Genomic DNA, 23921 nt, shown 5'->3' with positions numbered 1-23921 from the left:
GCGGGCGGGACCCCCGTGAGGGGAGGAGCCCCCCCGTGAGGGGAGCGGGCGGGACCCCCGTGAGGGGAGGAGTCCCCCGGTGAGGGGAGCGGGCGGGACCCCCGTGAGGGGAGGAGCCCCCGGTCAGGGGAGCGGGCGGGAAGCCCCCGGTGAGGGGAGGAGCCCCCCCTGAGGGGAGCGGGCGGGACCCCCGGTGAGGGGAGGAGCCCCCCCGTGAGGGGAGCGGGCGGGACCCCCGTGAGGGGAGGAGCCCCCCCGTGAGGGGAGCGGGAGGGACCCCCGTGAGGGGAGCGGGCGGCGGGGCGGGCAGCGCGGGAGGGAGCCGCTCCTCGCCTCCTCAGGCAGCGGCGCTGGCCGTGCCCGCCGCGCCGGGCGGCCCTCGGGGCCGGCGCTGGACGCGCTCCCCTGCCCGGCCCTCGGCGCGCCTCGGGCCGCTGCACAGCGCAGCTTGGGGCGGCGGGGCCAGGGCTGCCCTCACGGCAAGAGTAAAACTGGACAAAAACCTCCCGCAGGCAACCCCTGCTGAGGGGACCCTTTGCTGCCTTAGGTCTCCTCACCTTTCTTCAAGCCTCCCTTGCAGTTTTGGGGAGCTCTGCAAGCCCTCCTGGTTATGGCTGTGGAAAGGGACCGTGCGTGTGCTCTCAGAGGTACAGGAGCTGTTAGAGAAAGTTACTGGTGCGTTCTGCTGCTCCTGGCTTTGGGAACTCGTGTTGCCCAGCGTCAAAATACTTGCGATGCAGCGTTGTTGTTTGGTACAAACTAGTACCTAAATGTGTTACCTGCAGGGTGCTTCAGAAGATCCATACGTAGAAACTCTGCTCTTGTCAACAACATTAATTTGGTGGGGATTTGGGGTTTTTTATTTGTTTTTTAAACTTCAAAGGGGGTCACATAATTTGATTTTGTGATGCCCTTCCCGTGTCTGTGGCAAGGTTGAATTCTCTAGTGTCACCTTACAGGTGAAGCCTTAACCCCTGGTCTTTTTATTCTGAACATTGAAACCAGTTGATGTCTTTCAGCTGTGAGCTATGATTGGCAAGGATTTGGGTGGCCCGGGGTTCTCTGTTAGTCAGCAAACTGCAGCAGGAAAAGGCTCTTTTAAGAGCCTTTTGCGCGCTGTCCCAGTTCAAGAGAACTGTTATTTATCTCATTTTAGATTGTTCTCCTGAGAAACAAGAGAAAGTGATCTCATTTGTGCTTCTTGCATACTCTACTCATTTTTTAGTTTACCATTTTAGTCAAGTTTGGCAGGTACGTAGGAGCCTCAAAGACGTTGCGTTACGAGCCGCAAGAAGCAGCTGGAGGAGAGGGCCTGAGGTTAGTGGCTCATCGAGAAAGTCGGGCACCATATCTTCTGCTGAGGAGCTGCTCTCTGGTCGGTCAGCGTTCATGGCGTTCCCCTCGGAGCCGCTACGTGCTCGCCCTCGGTGGCGTGAGGGATGCGTGGAGCCCGAGTGCCCAGGAAGGAGCTCGGGCCTTGCAGGGCAAAGGGGCTCCCCTTCAGTCCTCCGCCTGCTACGTGCACCAGGCCGCAAGGCTTGCCCCGAGGAACCTCACTGTGCTTTGCAGCGTGGGCTCATCGGTGCTCGAGATTGAGATGAAAAGGTTTTTCGAGATTGAGATGAAAAGGTTTTTCGAGATTGAGATGAAAAGGTTTTTCCTGGGACATTCTGCTGGTAGGAGAAAATACACAAAAGAAATTTTGAATGTACTGTAGCAAAGCGAGGAGCTTTTGTGGTGAGGACACCAAGTATGATCCTGAGTGAGAAGAGTAGCGATTCGGCTCCCTTGGGATCATCCCTTTGAGAAGGTTGTACTCTCCGAGAGCGTGGAAACAAATGAGTAGAAGAGTCTGTGATAGTTTAGCTTGTTATGGCCATCTCACTGTTTTTTTGGGGATGCGTTTCTTACAGGTGTGAGTAACCATCACTCTAATTTAAAGACGTTATTCCCTTGTGATCTCCTGCATTTAAGCAGCTAATCTGAAAAAGATTTTTGTGGGTAACTGATTAGTGGAGAAAGTACTGGACAAATCCATAAGTGTTTTTGTGTCATGCTCTAAAAGTGGCCAGGTCTTGCTCATCTGTGAGCAGCAGTACGTGTAAGTTCGACATGCCCAATCCATAGATGTTTAAGCTTCACAATTTGGACTCGCAAGTAGAGCAGTTCTGACCGCCGTGCCTGGTGCTGGGAGACAAGAGGCTTGCCTGTTAGTCCCTCAGCACCTGCAGTCTCCACATCTTCTGTGAACAGTATTGAACCTTTGCTCTGGAGTTAGCTGTGAGTTGAAGGGTACGTGACTGCTCTGGTTATGAATTCCTCCTATTCCGTAAGTGTGTGGGGAAAAAAAAAAAATCTCCACAGTTAGCAATCTGGTGGTCGGTTTGTGTTAATCTCTATTTGGGGACCAAATGTGTACATTTCTTGTACTGGAGGTATATAAAATACTTTGTTTGCTTGGTGTTTTGGGGGTTTTTTGGGGGCCTTTTTCTTCCTCTTTGTGTTTTTTTTTTTTTTTTTTTTTTTTTTTTTTAAATTGTACCAGGTATCTAAGTGCCTAAGGGCAGGAATTTGAAAAGATGGGAGAAGATAACCTTACCTGCATTGTGATATGCTTTTTAACTGTACATGTCTTCTTGCTCATGAGCTGTACAAACAATATTAAAATAATGTCAAGTTTCATTGTAAAAAAAAAAAAAAATTGGGGAAATTCTTTGTTTGTGAGATGAGGTTTAGAACATTTTGTGAAACCATCCTGAGAAAGATTGGTCTAAGAGACTGTAGCGCGAGCTTGCAGACCTTACATCTCTTCTACCAGCCTCACTAAAATAAACGGACTTGAAGAAATAAGAAATACAGCAACTTTCTGGTAATGTTCCCCTCTCAGCCTCTTGGAAAGGCACACCTGAACCCAAGACATGACTAGTTTAAGATGAAGTACTGGACTTGCTACGGCTCTTTTATACCCATCTTACAGGAGTGCTGCGTTTTTGTGTGGCGGTGCAGTACAGAGGAGGTTGTCAGGCTCCTGTGATGGACCTGACGGGTGGAACAAATGGAAAAATACGCCTATTAGCATGACGAAATTAATTTATGTCCCAAAGCAGATGGTACAGAAGGTAGTGTCGTCTGGTGGTTTTCTGTAAAGAGACTTATTACCCAGTTGGCAAGCGGGGAGAAAAATACACCCGTCATTTCTCAGGAAATATCTTTTCTTCCAAGTGTCTGTTACATTTGGAGACCCTGACCTGATTTTTTTGATTAAACTTGCTATTGAACATTGGTTTTAAGTGAAAATTGTTATCGGCACCGGAGGGCTGAGGTAGCATATTAGTGGCGTATTGGCTGAAGTGCTGGCTGTCTTCTAGTGGGTAAGTTTTACTGCAGGGACTATGTCAGAGCAGGCTCTGGTTATGTTCCCGAGATGTCTGCTTTTCAGAACATCAGTGTAAACATTTCAGATAATACGGGAGTGGCTTTTTGAAGATAATATCTTCATAGATATCATTGTAAGTGTGTGTTTTATGGTATTGTTCAGTGCAGAAAATGAAGCCATACATGGTAAGGACTTCTCCCATGTTTAAGGAAAACAAGGCTTGTGGTATAAAGGCTCAAAAAGAATTGGATGTTTCTTCTTTTTCTTTTTTCTTTTTTTTTTTTCCCCTCCAATGTGGCACTCCTTGTGCTGGCCGGGGTAGGAATGTGCATGTCTTAGTGTTCCTCCCACCCTGGTCGTTTCACTCCCTGTCCCCAACTACTTCACTCAGGCCATGGTGGCACATGTTCTCAAAATAACTGTTCCTGTTTTTGTTTCCTTCGGAGATGCCATCTTTTCTTCCTTTGTTAGTTTTAAATCACAGGAATTAAATTGTAAACAAAACGACGGTTACTCTTCTGAGATCCTACTGATGTAGGAGGATAAAAATCAGAGAAAAGATGATAATAGGGGAGGAATGAGGGAAAGGAATGTGTATTTCCGTAAATAAGGGGCTGTGTGAGCACCAGGATCAATAATGCCCAGTTTTTGATTGCTTCAGCTCTCTTAGCTACCACCTGTGTAAATTTGTCCTATAAAAAAACTGAAAGAAAAGATTCCCTTTTTGTGTTGCTTGTAACATCTCTCAAGTCTCTAATGCCCTTTAGGATCTGAGTTCTTGCTTCTGTGGAGTAGCCTACCTGCATGACAATACAAAATGCGAACCAGAACAACAACATTATTTTAAAGTGGATGTTTGCTTGTGTTAGGTAAATGACCAGAAAATTTCCTTTATTTTTTTTTATTGCTATGAAAGGTGTACTAACTTTTAGAACTTTCATAAAGTCAGGAGGAACTTTTTTCCAAATACAGTGTGTGGAAGTGTCAATAGCGTGGTCTTTTTTTAGGAGAGACTTGAAAAATAATGGTCTTATGAATGGCTGTGGTGACGCACAAGTTTGTCTCTTTCAGACTGATTGGCTGTAAGTTAAGCCCTCTACACTGTTTCCCAGAGTAGTTTCTGTGGGACTTTTTTAGCATAAAAATATATCTGTGCTCTTCAAGACTTTGTTTCTGTGGCTGTTCTTGGTAAAAATATTCTTTTTTTTTTTATTGAAACAGCTCTTTCAATATTTTCTGCTCAGGTACAGTTGAAATGCTTAGTTTAACATCTTTGCATGGCTCAGTGTATTTCCCTTGAATTTTTCTTCTGGCTTCAAAAATTGCTCTGTCATAACACAGTATCTCTTATGAATAATGGTGCAACAGGAGCAGCAGCTACTGTCTGCTGCAGTTCTCCAGTAATCTAGATGATGTCACTCTTTGCTCATGCATAAAATGGGATGAACTTTAAGCTTTTATTTCATGAAGGTAATGAGCCTTGTCTTCGTGGCGTTGTTATTCATACTAATTTCAGAGTGTGATTTGCCTGAGAACTTTGCTTGTTTAAGGCTGGACATTATGAAGTCAGTCTATAGGTAGTCTCTGTGAACCATCTCTAGTGATTTAAGTTGGCCACCACCATTCACGTGACACTTAGAAATAAGAAAAAAATGGGAGCTTACCCATGGCTGCTCTTGAACATGCTGCGAGCTGCCTGGAAGATGGTGACAACAATTAAGTTGAATTAAGGGGCTGGATTTTCAATTTTTTTGTACTGAATATTAAGGATGATAACCTTGTTTTGAAAGTAGCACCAATCTGGTGCAGTTGCCAAACCCAAATTGTTTTACAGATTTGTGGATTGTGTTGATCCTGAACTTTGATATTTGCTGGGGTGGGTTGTTAGACCGTGTATGTGCTCGCACTTGTTTTTGAGCGTACTGAGGGACTGAATCGTGCATCAGCAGACTGGGTGCTGGCTAGTGTTGGAATTATAACGCGCACTTCCGTCCTGGATGCGTGCGTAAACCTGGGCTGTTTTCACAGTTACAGTACTTTACACGTGTTTCAACTGTGGCGTTGAAGAAACTGTCATTTAAATCCTGGACTGGGAAATGGCAATGGTTTGCGCTTTGGTGTGTGATTAGGAGTACTACCGCTAACAGACGCGGGGTGCTGCTGACGCCCGTTGCTCTTAGCCTTTTCCCTCTTGGGCAGTGGACAGATAGGTGGTAGACCTGATGCGGCCACACACAGACTGCAGTTTAAATTAAATATGAAACGTGGTAAGTTACCAAGTGTAATCCTTAATATTTTTCTTTTAAAAATGTAAATTAAGAAAAAAACATGTTTTTCATTGAACTCCCTCAGTCAAACATGAGATAATGAAGGAGAGTAGTGGCGTTTTTTAGTTATGGCACTGTCTTGGTTTGCACAGTTCTGTACAGCTAGATTAACACAAGCGCAGTAAAAATTTTCATTTAGAGACATTCAGAAGTAAATGCTTCCGGACTTCTTGCTGAACTTAGAACAGCTGTTGTTCCTCAGATTTCATGTGAAATTTGAGCTGTTAAAATTATTTTAGAAATTGTTCGAATTGGAGGGGATTTTAGTAACGGTATGTTTCCATGCTGACATTCCTTTGAAAAAATGAAGGAAAATTGTCTTCTAGGCTTTTATTTAGCATTTAAAGCTGTAATCTGAAAAAGTATGGGTGGGTTTTGGGGTTGGGGTTTTTTTTTTTTGGAAGGTAAGTAAAAATTGCATGTCGTTTCTGGGGCAAGGCTAGTAATAAAAGTTTATCATTAACCAGGGTATGACTGCAAAGTTGTCTCTTCATCTCCTTTAATTTTTTAAGTACTCAAAATAAAGAAAACCCTTCAGGATTGAGGGAACTTTGTAGAAATAACATAAAGCCAAGTGACTTTGGAAGTTCATGAAATTAAGGGAGGATTTCTAACTACTTAAATGGCTGCAATAACATTTGGTGGTTAACAGAAAAATAACAGGAAGCCTGGTGTGGTAAGGACATGATTATTGTCCTCTATAGTTTGTTGTTTTTTTTTTTTTTTTTTTTTTAATAAGAGGAAGAATAATGAGAGCTTGGCAATAAACTCAGATTCTTACTAAATGCTACCTGAGTAGTTTGTTTCCCTAAATTTTAAGCGTAAGTAGTAAGGCAAGTAAGGGTGGCTTGCAGTCATCTAATGAGCCACCTGTTTCTTATTTTATATTGAAGAAATGTCATGTGCACCCTCACGAATGACTCGCTATTTCCTATATGTTGCTGTAAAAGCTGTAAAGTGTTAATCAGAAGCATTAGCTAATGGATCACCTATCCTTGTTCGGGGAACGGAGTTAGATTATATGTGGTTTTGGAAATCCACTATGTGTCTGACAATGTTTGCCAGCTTGCCTTAAATATTAGTGCTCAGAGTTTTGAATTCACTAGGTGGCTGTTTTCAGCATCAGTAATCCAAGAGTTATTTATCAGTAAACATGAAAATACAGATATAAAAGTATAACCTGATACCTGCAATTCAGTCACAGCCTCGCTGTTTAATTTCCTTGAAGGAAATACTTCTTCAGTCAACGTGATTTGCCAGAAGTCGGTGTTTTTATCTTAGTATCTTAAATGATAAATAATGCATGAAACTTTCACTGTTTTCCGTATGAAAAACAGAAGAATGTGCCTTATCCTGCTACAAGTTAAACATATATATAGTAGTGATCCAAGTTGCTGTCTTAGGCATCCTGCCAACGTTTAGTAAATCCTCTTGAGAATCCTCCGTCTTTCTTGTCACGGGCTCTGTCTGTGGTGATCGTTTTTTGGTGAAATGGGTGGGAGAAGCTGGGTTATGGGGAGAGCCAAAGCAAGAGAGCAGTGAAGGAACGTGTGAGGCTCGCATGCGCTTGCCGTGGTGCTGCCTGCGCAGATGCTTTCCCTGCAGCCCGGCGTGACGTAGAGGGGAGAGAGGCTGCTGGCAAGGGGGTTGTCACCGGCTTGGCTGGGCCTCCTGCCCGCCAGCGGTGGGTTTAGCAGGCAAAGACATCGCCTGCCTCCCCTGTGCCCAGAGGAGCAGGGTGAAGCACTCGTGGCCAGTGCTGCGTTCCGCTGCTCATCGCCATCAACGCGTGCACGGTGAAGGAGTAGAGGAATGGTGTTTTCTTAATGTACGCAAAGAAGAAGAAATTTGGTAGTGGAATGCCCAAGAAAGCTGCATCTCTGACCGAGCATTGGAATTGTTGGGTGTGTGGCTGACTCGTTATGTTTTGGATTATTTATTTTTTTTAAGTGAAATGGGCAGTAGTATCAGGATGACAACTTGCATGCCCAATTGCAAGAAAACCTTACTTTCCGAGAGAATATCTGCTCTTAGGGTCGTAAATGGGAGTATTGTTGTTGCCCTCTTTTAACGTTAGAAATTGTTTTCCTGTATATCTTGCAAAGGAATATAAGGAACAAAATAGTTCAACAGGAGGAGGATGTAGCTGTAGGAATGCATGCTTACATGAGAATAACAGATGAGTCACCACTGAAATGCCACATTTATAGGAAAGGAGAATTTACTTTTTTGATTAGGCAGTTCCTTTCTCCTCCTTTCACAATTTGAAGGGAAAGTTTCCTTTTTGTTTAGATTTTAGTGACCTCATTCCTTCATATGAAGTCCTTGTAAATGAAAGCCTTGTTTTCTCCTAGCGTTGTATTTAACAGAATGCATTCATAGAGAGGAGTAGTCGCACTTAGCTTGCGAATTCAAGACCAGTAGTTTGTAGGAAACAAATACAATGTAAAAGAGTTTCCATGCACTAATTGTTTCAATAGCACAAGCAACCAAACAAAGCCTTACTACTGAAAAGGTATTAATTTAAAAAAAAAAAAAAACCCAAAAAACCAAAAACATTGTCCAAGGCTAAAGTCATTCTTTCTTCTGTAGTTGTGTGATATTATTGGGTCTTCTTGTTGCAGTCAGCTTTGTTGTCTTGACTAATGAACAGGTATCTTGAGAGGTGGAACTTCAATGAGAAGATGTGTTGTTAATAATTCTTGCCCTTTATCCTCTTAATTTTGGGTGGAATCATCTATCTTTTCTCGACGAAATCAGTTACAATAAGGAGCAAACAGATAAAAGTTTAAGTGTGTTTCGCAAGTGTCAGGTTTAGAAAACATTAGGTTTTTTTTTTTCTTAAAGAAATTTATTTCAAATTTTAGACCTAAGTTAAGGCTTAGGAAAGTGATGCATGCTTGGGTTTCCATTCTTTTTTTAAATGGATTGGACATATGACATTTTCTGAATTGATCTGCTTGTCAGATAAATTTAAGAACTGGATTTGCAGTTTGCATACAGAAGTCCATTGCTGGTGTTTGTTTTTTTCAACAGTACCTGCTTGTTTTGATGATACAAAAGCTATTTAGATAGCTAAGACACACCCCATCTTTTTTTATTTTTTTCCCCTCCTTCTCCCCTCTTACAAATGAATCTAAGCCACACTGCAAAATTTCCTTAATTATAGGGAAATTTCCATTTTCACTCTTTACTTGCAAGGATGGAATCACAATTTAGTATAGAGTATTTAATGTAGTCACTAAAATTGTTTCATATTGCATTTGTTTCACTCTCTAATACTACATTTGCATGAAGACAACAAATTTAAGCTTTGTGATGTTGTATAATAACTCTGTTCCTCTTTTCAGATATTGTGGATGGAAGTGACCTGAAGCAATTTTTTGAGAACAATTATTCTCAAATTTATTTTATATTCTATGAAAATTTCATAACACTGGAAAATAGCTTGAAACAAAAAGGTAAGTTTTACAATCGGTTTTCCCTAACTGTTCTCAAAAGCATTCTATTAGAGCTTATCTAATGATTATATAGTCCACAATTATCTGTATTTGCATTAATAGTTTCATGCATTATTAATTAGTATTAATGTTTTAATTTTATGGTATCAGAAGAGGTGAGCACAGAAAACTGCTCTCTGAAATGTCATAAGTAACTGAGAAGAATTCATTTTTATGGCTAAGTGTCATTCCAGCACAAAAATTAGGTCTTGTGTATTTACATTTGTATCCTCTCATCTTGTTTTGAAGTATTGAAGGCCTTCATCCTACAATTAGGCATGTGTGTTCAACTGAAAGAGATCCACAGAACAAATCTCTGTTGAAGCTGTGTCAGTAGGAATAGCTGTTTGCTTGGAGATGAGCACAATGACAGTGCTTTGCAGATCTGGAATCAGAATCGAGAGAGAGAGGCACTGAAGTTCGGAAACGTCTTGCTCTTTTGATATTAGATAAAGGTGAAGAAGAATGGACAGAGTGCAACATCTTTGGCTTCAGTTGAATAACAGCAGCGCAATTCCACCGTCTGTCTCATACCGTATCTTTACAGCAAACAATATTGTTTTCTGTCTTGCAGGGAATAAATCACAAAGGGAGGAGCTGGACTCCATTCTCTTTCTTTTCGAAGTAAGTTTTTCCATACCATGAAACTAATTTTTATTTTAAATCTCATTGTCATTATATGCTTACTTACACCTTTATAATGAGGGGTGAAACCAGGTATCAATCAAAATGACAGTAGGTGTCCATGACTATACAAGGTGAAAGGCAGAAAAGAACTAGGGTGTGCGTTATGCTTTCAGATACAACAACAATAAAAATTTTATTATGTAATGGGAACGTTGGTGGAATGAATATCCAGAGTTAACAGATTTTATCAAAATGACTTGAAAATCATACAGCAATATATTTGTCCTAAGGAACTGAGGATCAACTCTTTGAAAATGTCCTGTTGTTTTTCAGTAGAATTTGGGAGCAGGTGATCATAGTTACATAGACTCTCTTAGGCTAAAGCTGTCAAAATAGTAGTTTTTCCTTTTTTTTTTTTTTAATTAAATATGTTCTTACTTCTGTATTTTATGGGGGGGCTAGTTCAAAATAACAATACTTTTTCCCTATGCTTTGTCAGTATGAAGTTCATTGTAATGTTTGTTTTGAATGTGTCACACCAGGAGTTTGGGCTCTGCTCCTTTCAGATGGAGACATCTATTATGATCGCAGTATTTGGTCTTGCAGCACAAGGAAAATAAAAGGATAAGAGTTGTCAACTACCATGTATCAGTTTGAACTGAGTGTGTGAAATGTTAATTTGTTTAACTTTTTTTTTTTTTTTTTTTAAAATTCAGTGGAGCATCTTTTACTTCCAGAAGCATAATCTTCCCAGTGCTGGCGGTCATAGCATTTGTAGTGTCTAGGGAGGAAATATTAGCTAGTTAACTTCTGCGTAATCAAATTAGGATGCCTTTAATTTAAAGAAGAACAGACTGTGGTAGATCATTTTCCAAGGGACCTCTTTAATTTGAGTTATTATCTAAATATATTTGGATATGAGAAAATATCACTGGATCAGATGAAAGCCTGACATATAAAAAAAGTTTATGTAATGCACACCAGAAGTCTTTGCATAAACTCTACCTGTCTCTGAAGTCAGAGAACAGTGGTGCCTTTAGGTTTTTGGGTTTGTTTGGTTTTTTTTTTAACAATTCATTAGGTAAATAATTGGCCTGATTTCTTTCTTAAGGGTAAATGCACACATCTTCTGTTGATTTCTCTTTGTTAATCCAACTACTAACTTTTCACTTGAGTATTGCATCATAGAAATGTTATCTTTGTTTATGTTGTGGGTTATTTTTTGGTAGGGGTGGTAGAAAACAAAATTATCAGTGGGACTCTAGAAAATGAAATTAAAATGAAGGTTAAGTGTTCTCAACTCTTATCCCTCTCTCTAAAAATGGGAAAAAGAAACCCCAACCCAAACAAAAAACCTCAGAAGTATATGGCTTCAGGGTTTTTTTATTAATGTATCGTTTGTAGTTAGGATAATATTTATATTGACAATAAGAATGATGCTGTTTAGCCTAACATGCCTGTAATGAAAAATGGCCGTGAAAATGATGACACAAAATCCTGGATTTTTGTGGTCTCATCTTCTGTCTTTCATGATGTAGCAAGTTCATCCCCTTTTCTTCTTCTCCTTCCCTTCACCCCTTTAACTACAAGACTGCATTTGCAGACTGAAATCTGAAAATCAAATTGTGTTTTCTGCTACTCATGATATTAGTAAAAGAGTCTGCTTTAGGGTTTTGCGTGAGGCAGCGTCAAAGAACATGAGCTCATGTATCTGCTAGGACTGTACTTGAGGCAGGAGAAATTATTCTTCCTCCTCTCTCCCCACCCCCAGTGGAGAAGGTATCACCACATTTACTGAGCAAGGCAGTGCAATTTAATTGGCACTCATTAATACACTTACTTTGTGGTCTTGAATAAGTAATTAAATATCTGTGGCAATGCCATTCAACGGAAAATAGCTAATGCTTACTCACCCAGTTAAAGTGAATAAATATGTATTCCTGTGTCTTGAAAACGGGTGGCTAATAACCACCTGCTTACTACCGCTAAAAAAACATCTGGAGAACAAATTGTATAGAGAAGAAAAACCTGTAGTTATAGATGAACAAATACATATGTTGCTGTGGGTCCTGATCGAGGAGAATTGTATTATAGCCTAGTCATCATCAGCTTTGAGGAAGAAGAAATCATTTAAGATATTTGCGTGGAATTTGGAGCAATCTGCTTCACGGTGTTTATCTCCTGGAAGTGAGTTTGCAATCCATTTGTAACTCTAACACTTGGCAATTTAATGCGTTGTAGGAAAACAGCTTTTTAGAGGGCCTTTTAGCGCATGGAACAATAGTGCATCAGTCTGAACACAGGGCAAGAAAAATGTAAATGCCAAGTAATTAAACATTCATGTTATAAGCCATAGGAAACAAAACTGATTGATTGTTAAGCTTGCCATATTTAATCTGATGTCAGCGTGAGCCAGAGGTTTCCTAGAGTTTTCTTCTAATTAGCTAAATAGGTAATTACTTAGGATTAACAAATCCTGAATCGAGGTGCTGAGGGTTAACAGTTTAAAAATCAATAAAAAAAATTATGAAAGGAATTGACTTCTGCCTTTTCTGGTATAGTTTGGCGGGTATTTTGCTGTTGTTCTTGAGTGACACCTAGTGTGTGTATTAAGCAAAAGTGACAAATGCCTTTTCCACAAATGCTTTGAAAACTAAGTTGACTCAGTTGTAATTTATTGAAGTCTTAATTTTACACATGAGCTACATAGCTTGGCCACTCAACAATAACATCAAATAACATATTAATCAAAGAAGAAATAGTAGTCAAAAGGGAGTAATATGAAAGGTTAACAGTTCATTTTGTAAAGTGCTCTTTTACAATTAATATTACAAAGTTCTTAGATCTAATTTTATATTCTCTAAGGCTCTTTGGCCTTGTCTTTTTCCAAATAGATACTCATTAAATGATACAGCAACTCTAATTATCTGTAGTATATTCCCTGTTTCAGCTAAAAGGCCAAAATGATGTGAAAAACAAATTTGCTTTTTCTCTGGTAAGGCTTAGTTGTCTCCAGATTTGTAGCATATTTTCAGAACATATTAATATCGTTTCTTATATCACTGTTCTCTATTATTTGGGGGCATTGTTTGTTATAGCTGTCAGCTGAGCGCTATGTGTCAGAACTCAGGAAAGGTGCTCTACGTTCATGTAAGTTTTCTAGGTCCTGTAAAAGTATTATGCCATCATTTGATTGTGAAAGTTTGGATTTTTTTTTTTTTAAATAAAGTATCTTTTCTTGCAGCATCAGATACTGATTCCTCTGACACTGCTGCTTTTTTTTTTTTTTTGCATCAGTAATGAAATGAGCAGGCTGATGGTTTTGATACAATGTCGATCAATTTCTTTCCATTCTCTGTACTTATGCTTTATTAGTTAAGAACAGCCACATCTCTTATGCTGATGCAGTCATAAAATTTGTTACGCTGATTTAACGCTTTCACTGTATGAAATACTTTTATTCTTAGAATTTTTCAGATACTCTTTCTAATGTAGTAAAGCTTCCCAAAGTCACTTACAATAGCCGCTATTGTTGCTAGAAGTTTTTCAGACACTGTCAGTGTAGTTCAGGTCTCTCTGCGGTTTTGTAGATAGCTGAGAAGAAGGTACTCCCACCTCCCACAGGTAAGTGTGCTGAAAGCTTCTCAGTATGGATGGTTTTACTCGTTTATTTTTTACCAGTGCACATTAATATAACATAAGTGCCCTTGTGTTTTATGGGTCCCTATTTATAAAACCATACTGTGTTTTTTCATCTAGTTCCTAGAAAGAGGTTTGTTTATGCTGTATTCTCTTAACTTCTGTAAGTCCGTGCTTTGTACGGAACATCTTGTTTCTTGAACCTGGTGAAAATGGGAGCACTGTGAGTCCCTGGGTCTGGACACAGAGTAAGCACAATTTTTTTTAAGAATGTACAGAATTATAACTCTGGAAGGGTATCTAATGTAACGCATACCGGCCTTGCTGTGATTATGCTTCTAGGCCCTTTTATCTGTCAGGCCTAGCCTTCCCCCATACGCCTCTTGCCCTGCTGAAACGAGGAGAGGCTAGCTGTGCTTATAAACAGGAATAGCCAGAGCGGTCTGTTTTGACCTTCCTTAGAAGTTCAGCAGCAAAATTTTAATGTATCATTCCTAGGTCTGATTTGGAGTACCCTGAGTATGTACACAGCAGGTGGATTTAAGTATTAGGAGGATGTAAAATAGAATATAAATGTGCTAATAGCCTCTGCAGTGTTTGTATTACACACACTCAAACTCACGGTCTGCTTTGGCTTTTGTAGAGCACTAAGCATTTTTCCAGAGATGATCATCAATAAACTGTTAGAACTTGCCCAGCCATACTTTGAGGTCTTTGTTTTGTACCTGTAGCTACTGCTTTTAATACAGTATTGTTGTCCTTAGAAGCACATCTAAATGTAAACTACAAATGGCCACATACTCCGACGATTAAGATGCAGTATAAATCCATTGAAACATGGATTGGTCTGCTATCAGAATGTGAACGTAATGATTGCAGAAGCTGCTGTATGGCCTAAATTTATTACTGCAGATGTGCACAAGTTACTTGTTCTGGAAATGCTAATGATAATTCAGTATAGGTTTATAATTGGCTATAGTCTGTTAGCAACCCTTTTGAAAAGTAGATTACAGAGCATACGCAGTAAATACACTGCATCTGTCAGAGCAACACCTGCTGTGGTGGTGGGCGACCAGAGAGCTCTATGTACTGACGCAGCTTAGGAATATAAGCCGCTTTTTTTAGTACTGCCTAGTAATGCACATAAATATAATTTTTAAAATGTATAACTTTGGTTCATTCTGGACTAAGATTGCTGTGGACATTTTAAATATCGAATTCTTCCACCACGTTGTAGGTCTACTTTATATAGACTGCTGTGTGAGTTAGCAATATTGGTTAAGCAGCTTCAAACAAATCTCAAAGCCAGTGGTGATTTTTAGCAGGTCTTTTTCAATTTCATAAAAACCTGCATCAGTGAAACTTGCAGCAGTTTTTGATTCGTAACTGTTTTAGAAGACTTCAGTGCTGTGTCACTATTTTTATGAATGTGCAAGAGGATGTTCTTTTGTATCTGTAGCATTTTCTTAGGGTGGTTTGCTTATCTTAGGATGTTGCTCCTAATTACTTGCTGCATTTTGAATGAAACTGAGTAAAATTGAATTCTGCAGAAATAAATTGTGTATTGAAACTGGCCAATGTGAAAAGTACTTGTAAAATTCTTCACGAGGAATAATCAAGCCAAGTTATTGTTGAGTTCTAATTGCCACAGGACCTGGTTTCTCATTTCTTGGGGTTATCCCGTTTAACTTTCTTTTTACTATTTGCATTTTCCTCATGTCTGTACAGCTCAGTGGCTTAATTTCCTCATCTGCAGGCTATCTCACGCTTGAAATCAAATTACTATTACGAGTCCCAGCTTTAAATTCAGGTTCTAGGTTCTGTTGCAGCTTTTCAGTCGGTTCCCTGTGCCTACTGTGATTACCAGTTCCACTGTTTAAGCTCAAGTCTATCACACAGACTTGGTTGGCTGATTCTCAAGCTCAGTGGAGTAAGAAGGGCTTATTTGTTTATAACAATAAAATTGCTTATATCCTTTCTTTCCTACACGTAGAAAACTACTTTTTGAACCATTCACAGTTTGTTCTGCTGTAATTCTGATTTGGTCATCTATTATTGCTCTTAAAATAACATTGATCTTATTCTTACAGCGTTCTGTTGTAAATTCTAACTATTTGTTGCATATGTTTGACTGCAGAGACCTTGCTGTTTAATGTTATGCCTAGGGCAAGAATAAGTATCTTGCGTGCTTTGGGCAGACATTTTCCCTCAATGAATAACAGTAAATAATTTATTGATGCAATAAATGGAGTATCCCTTTATTTAGATTGAACTGCTGCAGGCATACTGACTTCATTGGGCTCTTGGCTTCACCTAAATCGGGGAATAATAGCTGGAAAATTTCTAAATTACTGCAGATTTTAGTAGTTGAACATTCTGAAACTCTTGTGGAGATACCACCAAACAGTACTTGAACATAGAGGCACAGGAGAGCTATTCTACATTTGACTTGGCTTAAAGTAGATCCATCTGCCACTGACTAATAGAAACTCCTTATCATATACAGGTTGTATCAAAAAAAGCTATTTTTTTCTCAGAATTCATTCTCCTGGAATGAATGTTACTCTGAACTTGTCATTGACATTGCCTCTGAGAGCACGTTCAATCATCAAGAACACATTTGGTTTTGTTCTTGTTTAATAAGAGACTCTGCATAGCATGTTACAGAACAGCTTCTTGTAGCTCTGGAAGGCAGAACAACAATGCTTATCGTCTCACTTTTGTGTAAGTTAAGCTGGAAAACATTCAGGCTGTAGGGATCTTCAGTGTAAGGTTTGATAACAGCCTTAGCTTCCTCTGCATTCTACAACAGGGTAGTGCAGCACACAATAATAGGCATAAAGCTACCAATCATGATATGATTCAACTAAGTTGGCAAAAATAAAAGACTTCTTAAAAGAAATTGCAGTATCGGTTAAGTCAGAGTGAAATACAAAGCTTGGTATTTTTTTATTTTACTTTGATAAAAGAGAGATCTATCTTTCAAAAAGCAGCATCCTGTGTAAACTAAGATTTAAACTTAACATTATTCCTAGTCATGCAGGAAGACCAGAAGAAAAAGAACTATGGATAATCAGTTAAAAGAACTGACAGATACCCTGATGTGTTGATCAGTAGTAATACCTAATTTCTATTTCAAGTGTGCTATAATGGATTACCATATAGATGCAGCAAAGCACTAAGCATTAAATAGATCTGTGTGTTTTCTGAAAAAGCAATATTATTTCGCACTGTGGGGTTTCTTAAAATATTTCTTATTAGTGTACTGTGAAACTAGAAACAAGATGTCAATAGGCAGTTTGGATTCACAGCGGTATTGCTGCTAAAAGTCTAGGCTGGAGTGGAAGAAACTATCATTTGTTCTATAGGAATAGCAATATGTGTTTTTTAGACCACCAAGGGCTGGGAGAGTGCAGAAAATGTTCTTGGAAATTCTGAGTTGAAAGGACAACAACTGGAGCTTGTTCATGACTTATGCAATCTTACGTCACACCGTAACACCGTCTTAGTCTGGGGACTCTAATGCACGCGTGTGAAAATTGCTAGTTAAAAGGCATTCGAGCTGTAACTTTGAATTAATTTGTAGCATTCAGAAGTTTTTGTTTAAGAGTGTAGACTTTTAACCATGATAACTTATTTTTGCATTGCAGGAGCAAATGTGGACTCTGAATTTAGATTACTTATATTCATTCTAATGTGCTGCAAAGCTTTCATATCTTCAGTAGGTAGCTGTGATGCTACCGATCTAATTTGGTTTTTTTATATGGCTTCTGTTTACTGTTTGGTAGTACTATGCAGGTGATGAATCACATCTTTGCATTTTTTCAAAGTGCAGCCGTATTTTTTTTTTTCCCTGGTTTTGAGATGCTGAAAAGGAGAACAGCATGAGAAATCACTTAAGTGTCTCAATTTTTGCTATATGAAAAGATTTTGGGATATGGAAGCTTTCCTCCAATAGGAACTTCTGTGCTCTTACTATTTATTTCAACCCTTGAATTGTTTTGATTCAGTCACCTGACAGGGGTGTTTGATTCTGTGTTTTTTAAAGAAAAAAACCTGTAAACATGTTCTTTTCTTCCCCAACCCTCCCAGCTTCACGCAGTTTAAAGTTTAAGCTTGCTTTTCCTGGTGATTGTTGTACAGTATTTGTTTTCCATGTTTTCTCTGGGCATAACCTAAAATTCACTAACGTGGATGTGAGAGTTGTTATTAAAGACCCATTTTGAAAAAGAACTTATTATGCACTTTTGCCACCTTATCAGCTAACACAGCTTACACCTTGTCATAGTTTACTTTCTGGAAGTGAACTTTGTGTTCAAGTTTAGGTGAAACATGTAGGATACTGCCTTTGCTGCGTGCCATCGTGCCTCTGGCCTTCCCAAATAACGGTCAACGTGCTCTGCATCTTGCAGAGAGGGCGTAGCAAAACCCAGCTTCCTTCAATATGCTATTGTGTTTTGAAACAACCAGCAAGTGGTGGTTATTTATTTTGATCCTGAATCAGCTGGGATGTGTAAACTGTAAGATTACTCTAAGCACATTGCTGAAGCTCTTGGGAAATATGTATTGTTTCTTTTAGCAACTAAGGGAAATTTATTTGTACATCATCAGATTACTTTCACAAACTTTCATTCATGAGTATGCCATGCCTGGTGTTTAAGTAAACATCAGACAGTAAAGTAGACCTGTATTTTCTAAATACAATTTTTGTTTTACAATAAAGAATTTTACTGTAACATCTGAAATATATTAACATATGCATTTTCACTAGTAGTATTACCAGATTTTGACAAATTTCAAATGAAACATACTGATGCAGAAGTGGTGCTTGATTTTTTCGAAGTTTAATACGATTGGTTGTCCTAAGTTAGTGTTTTGAAACAAATAAGAGAGAATTTACATCCAAAGACAAGCTGAAGGTATCTTGTTAGTGTGGCCTGTAAAAGAAAATTGGTTTTGCTCTAACGATCTACTGTACTGCTAATGACTTAAACAATGGAAACAAAATATATGTGGTTTTGTCTGCTTTTCCATAATAAACATGAAGATGTTTGAAGGTTCCTCCCTGCAGTGTATTCTGATACTTGAATCCAGAGCACTTCTTGTTGCCGGTTAGTTTTAGGGTTTTGTTTAATGGAGCCTTTGGGCTTGCGGTATGGGATCGGTCCAGCGTGAGCCTGGATACAGACCAAACTCTGCGTGCAGAGTGCCGCCACTCTTGCAGTGACCTGAAGTATCCATGATGTAGGTTAGAAGCTCCTTTCTGCCCGGTGCCAAGTTAGGTAAAGATTAATGTCGGAAATATTCATGAAAACTGGTGGGCTGCTAGTATTCTAATATTTAGATGGATAATGATAATTCTTTGTCTGTGGATCCTGCAATCTGATTGGCAGAAACGTGGTCCTTAACTAACAGGTAAAGCCGAAATGTGAATCATGGCCTCATTTTTAGCCAGTCAGATCCTTCATCCCAAGCGCATTCCTCCTGCCCATGGACAGGGAGCTAGACCTCTGGCCACCAGCCTCCCGCTCCTTCAGTCCCTGCTGCCACGGCGTCCTGGGGACGGAGCTGTGGGAGCAATGCTGAAACAAAACACAACGAGAACGTAGAAGGGATGTGCCTGATTTGTATTTTCATTCTAGGTAAAGTTTTAGAAATGCCAAATACTACTTGGGGAGCATGTGCTATGGTAAAGATGTGAAAGAACACCAGTCTGTCTGTGTGACCTGAGGTCTAGTTCCCTAAGTCTATGAACTTGTCGTGACTTCCATCTTCTGCCATGGAGAAAGGAATGTTCCATTTTCAAAAAGACTCTATTTTGAGTGCTGTATATAATTTCGGAAGCACTTTGTTGTAAAAAATTAAAAAAGTCTGTCTTATTCCATCTCTCAAGCATACTGTTTTTAACAGCAATAATGATTCATGTGTTGGCCATTTCTGAAGGATTGCCTAAAATGCCAATTCTTGCTTTCTTGGCTGTGACGCTTTATTTCCTCTTGTGAGCTTTTATGTGCAAAAGACCAACAAATGGGTCACCGTTGCTTAAATGACTTGTCATTCGTTTTGCATCCTGCATGTAATATTTCTGAGAACTTAATGGCGCTTTGTTGTGCAGAAGTTTGTTCCAGTGATTTTGTTTGATAATTACAAAGAACTCTGTTAGTCATTTATAACATTGTTTAATTTAATTTTAGTTCCAAAAGTAGATGTTGAAAATAGTTTCCCCTTTAAATATATCTTCTTGATTTCATATTTCAGTGGCTGAAAAGTTGTAAGGTCTAGACACATTTTTCTGTGAAATCTATGTGAATCCATGTTTGTTCTCTCACTTTTTTTGAGAGGCTGAGCAGCAATAAGTTAGCTGTCCTGCACTACTAATACACCTACTTGCTAGGCCTTAGTCTATACTGCCTATAGTTTAAAAAAGAGGAACAAAAGGAAAAAAAAAAAAGGTGTTTTGGAGCCTGCTAACTTAGTCATTTTAAAAGGCATATTTACCCAAGTAGCACCCCCAAATAGTTTTGATTTATCCAGATTATTTAATAGCATTACCGTCCACTAAACTGACAAAGAACAACATTTGGTAGCCTCAACTGTTCTTTGCAGCTAAGATTATAAGACTCCATTCAGGAAAGCACTTAAGCATATGCTTAAATTGCTTTGGTTTGTTGGCGCCCTGTAGTGTAACAAAACTAAGGGGAGCGGGTTTGACCACAGCCTCTTTCTTTGTTTTTTTCTGCCTCTGTTAGGATCAGTCCGAAACCACAGAGGCAGACCACTACATATTATTCCACATAAGTGCTTTATTAACTGCATGTGCTGTGAATTAAATTAGTCTAGCTTTGTGTAATTTGGCTCGGTTTCACTCACCAACTGAAAAAACAGGTAAATCATCTCACAGTAAAAATAACTGTGCCACTGTTCCTCTTTGCCTTAGCTGGGAGATCAGACCCCATTAGTTGATGAAAAGACAGACCTAAGCCACAGAAGCTCAAAATCTGGACGGTATCAGTCTAACAGTAGTCATTACCAGACACTTCAGAAAAATGTAACCCAAAGGGAGCTGCTTAGAAATCTGTGACTTCTTCATTAGAAATCAGTTTATATTCTGGAATACTAGGGTGTTGGAAAACAGTGGGAGAGGGAAAGCGTTTCATGAGTGTGTCACGGTATTTATTCAGGACCATTCCAAGTATCTTTCTCCGTAACAAGAGAGTAGGGTAATGGGCAGGAGTCCTTACTATGATAGGTATTTGCTTTCTATTGTGTTCTCTATGTATACATTACCATTTCATTTATGTCTTGTGTTTTGGTTTCTCTGTATCCTCTGAATGAGCCAGTTTTTTACAGAAAATTTGACTATTTAGTTTTGTTTCCTGCAGAAAATATTGCAGCTACTACCTGAGAGGATTTTTTATCGATGGCATTTTCGCAGTATAGGTAAGAAGGAACGGTTTAAAAATATTCTGGTACAAATAAAATCAATGTTTTCTGTAGTCGCTTCTCTGGTTCTGCAAGTCCTGTTAACCACAGAATCCCTTAGTATTGCCCATACACAAATAGTACTTACATACAAGACTTGCAGCTGAAAATTCTCGAAGCATATGGAAAATCTTTTTACCTGCTATAACAGCTCTGTGTGTTCCTTGTTTTGTGTGGTTTTGGTTGCCTGCTTCATTTTTATTTTGCATGAATGCACTTTAAATTTTTATATTCTTGGATTTACCTGGGTCCTCTTCCCTTTCTTCTCTTTCATGTGCTAGAAGCTATCAAGATGATGGGGGTTATAAACCAACACACCTTTTTCTAATTAGGTCTCCCTTTGTATTCACAGACAAACACCAAAAATTAAGGTTGAGGAGGGTTGTGGAATCTGTATGTGACTCTCTTGCAAAGTTGCATTATGGAAGTCTTTTGCAAGTGATCATATACGAGATGCCCATGCAGATTTGTACGCGTTGCTCTTTGCCTAGCAATAGATACTGTGTTGAACTCGACCCTTGCCGCCTCCTGGAAATTTATTCTGTAAAACTTAAGCTGTGAATAGGTGGCTGTTTGGTAGTTGAGCACAGGCTGTGCTAAACTAAATGCAAACCATTGGACTGCTGCAGTGAACAGGAGCTTAATTTCTTCTCTGATATTCCTGTATTCTCTGTGCAGCTTCATTAATATTTGTGAAACAGGTGTCACATTATTTGTGGGAATTAAATGAGGAATTTCTCGCTTAGAGCTGGGATAGTGAAGGAACGAGATTAAGGACAAAAATGCAAACTGTTTAGTAGCTCTTGATCAGTTTTAATGAGTGGTCTACAATTGTACTGGCCTTTACGGGTGGTATTACGAATACGTGGTATGTCTGCAAGCTTGGCCCCAGCTGTCTTTCTCTGATTCCCATGTAATGGAGGATTTGCCAAGCATCACGTTAGAATACAGCGTTGGCCATGGCAGACATGATACCTACGGATGGCATTCACTTGGTCAAAGTGAGAGACTATCCGTTCTTTCCCTGTGCTCCTATGGTATTTGCCGTGCATATTCTGGCTTCTGGAGCAAGGGAAGGAACAGGAGTCGTCCAGCAGAGAAGTCTTTGAGTTAGTAAAGCTCTGCTGGTTTTTGTTTGTTTGTTTTTTTTTTTCCTCAGTCTCCTGCCCATTCTGCATGCTTTGTGGGGCAGGTGTTCTGCAGAACTGAAGATTGTATTGCAACATATGCATAAGAAAGTGTAAAATAAAGTTGCCAACTTAGTTAAGGCACGCACTTGGAGTGCTTGGCTTAAAGCACTTAATGTTCTTCTGCTATAGTTGTTTCCTTTTAAGCATAAAGATAATACATATCTAACAGGCTTAGTTTACTCACTCATGAACTTTGGAAATCTAAATGAGAAAAGCAGGATTAATTTTTCTGAACAATTATCATGTTTTTTAGAAGTTTTCATATAGTTCATGTAGGACTTTCAACTAGATTTTAAAATTGGATTCAAACGTTAATGATATTGGGGGGGGGGGGGAAGTTTTATTTTCTTTAGTTTGCAGTTAGCTTTTTAATGATTTAAATACCCCCTGTGGCCTACAGTGCTTGTATAGTGAATGTTTTGACCTTGTGATCATGTACAGGAGCCAGAAAGCAAAATTTACTCCTCTCCTCATTTGACCAGATTGAATAAAGCTAGAGTCAAATGGGCACAGAAATATTGAAAGGTGAAATACATTTTGTTGATAGTCAAAGCATCTGGAAATCCAATGAAGTAGTTTAGCTTGATAATTTCCTCAGAATTAAACATCTTTGATCCATCACTACTTTGAAAATTCTGCTTCTGAATGCTACCAAAGTGGCTGCAATATTTTGCTTTGCTGTTTGTTAAAGCAAGTTTTATGCTGCTTTGGGGGGCATATGTTTCTTCTAAGTAGTACTTTGTTGTTGTTGTTTGGTTTGGTTTCCAGCACTATTCCATCAGCTGCCGTGTTTTTTGTCAGAACAATGAATTTGCTGTTGCAGGAGAAATAACGAGTGGAAGTTAAAGGTCAAGGAAAGGGCTGTTGTCACATTTCCAGTTAACACTGACAAAAATAAAAGGAGTTATCTGCTTGACCACTTTACTAGTATTTCATCTGAATTAGTCCAGAACGAATTGGTTTTAGTCAGTTGTTTTATAGCTAATATTCTTTATATTTATGCTTCTCTTGAATAGTCATATTTGGGTAACTTTTTAGCTGTGTCCAATAAATAAGCTACAAAATTTGGCAGTGCAGTTATTTATAGCTGTACCTTGTGATTTTGCTTTCTGCTTAATGTTCACGTGCATTAATATGTATTTGCTATATATGTTAATAATTTCCGTTTAATACTGTGAAATGGTGAGATCTTGAGGGAAGGATCACATTTAAGGAATGTATATAATTCACAAAACCAGGAGAAATAACAACTGAGTGCTATATCATGTTATTTTTCTTGGAATTGGATTAAAAACATTTTTTAACTGAAGCATTTGATGTATAATCTCTATCTGATTTTTAGGTCAGGTATTTGAAGTTAAGGGCAGTTAGCCTGATATTTCTAAAACCAGAATCGAAATATTTTCCAATTTTAATAGCTGTGTTTTATATACATGAATGTAGTATAGATTGCTAGCATCTTATCGTTATTGTCAATATTAGTGTATTTGAATGCATTCAAATACTACAAGTTGGACTTCTTGATTTCTCCAAATCTAGTAAGTCAAAATTTCCTCCAGATACCTTATTTTTAATGAAAATAATTTGAGAAGTTGTCATCTGACTAAAACCAAAGTACCTCACTGTACTGTAAAGATACATTATATTTAATCTTATAACACTGATGATGATTATAATTAGATTAACTTTGGGTTTTCTCACCCCATGGTTTTCTTTTTCTTAAATACCAGTGTAGTAGCCACATAGCAAATGGCATTAAACTAGCCTTTTCTGTAGTATT

General features: G+C 38.9%; 1 protein-coding gene across 1 annotated transcript in view; it reads left to right on the top strand.

The window, feature by feature from the left end:
• The window catches only part of RALGAPA2 (Ral GTPase activating protein catalytic subunit alpha 2), a 135769-nt gene that overhangs the window by 1152 nt on the left and 110696 nt on the right, over positions 1–23921 (top strand). Inside the window, exons 2-4 of the mRNA XM_075708597.1 lie at positions 9054–9164; positions 9778–9827; positions 20852–20909. Of these exons, the coding sequence (XP_075564712.1) occupies positions 9054–9164; positions 9778–9827; positions 20852–20909 (219 nt within the window). The remainder of the gene's footprint in view (positions 1–9053; positions 9165–9777; positions 9828–20851; positions 20910–23921) is intronic.

This window comes from Pelecanus crispus, chromosome 3 (assembly GCF_030463565.1).
Source record: "Pelecanus crispus isolate bPelCri1 chromosome 3, bPelCri1.pri, whole genome shotgun sequence".
Lineage (NCBI taxonomy): Eukaryota > Metazoa > Chordata > Aves > Pelecaniformes > Pelecanidae > Pelecanus > Pelecanus crispus.
The sequence above is the reverse complement of the archived record's forward strand: the minus strand, read 5'-3'. Positions and strand labels throughout refer to the sequence as shown.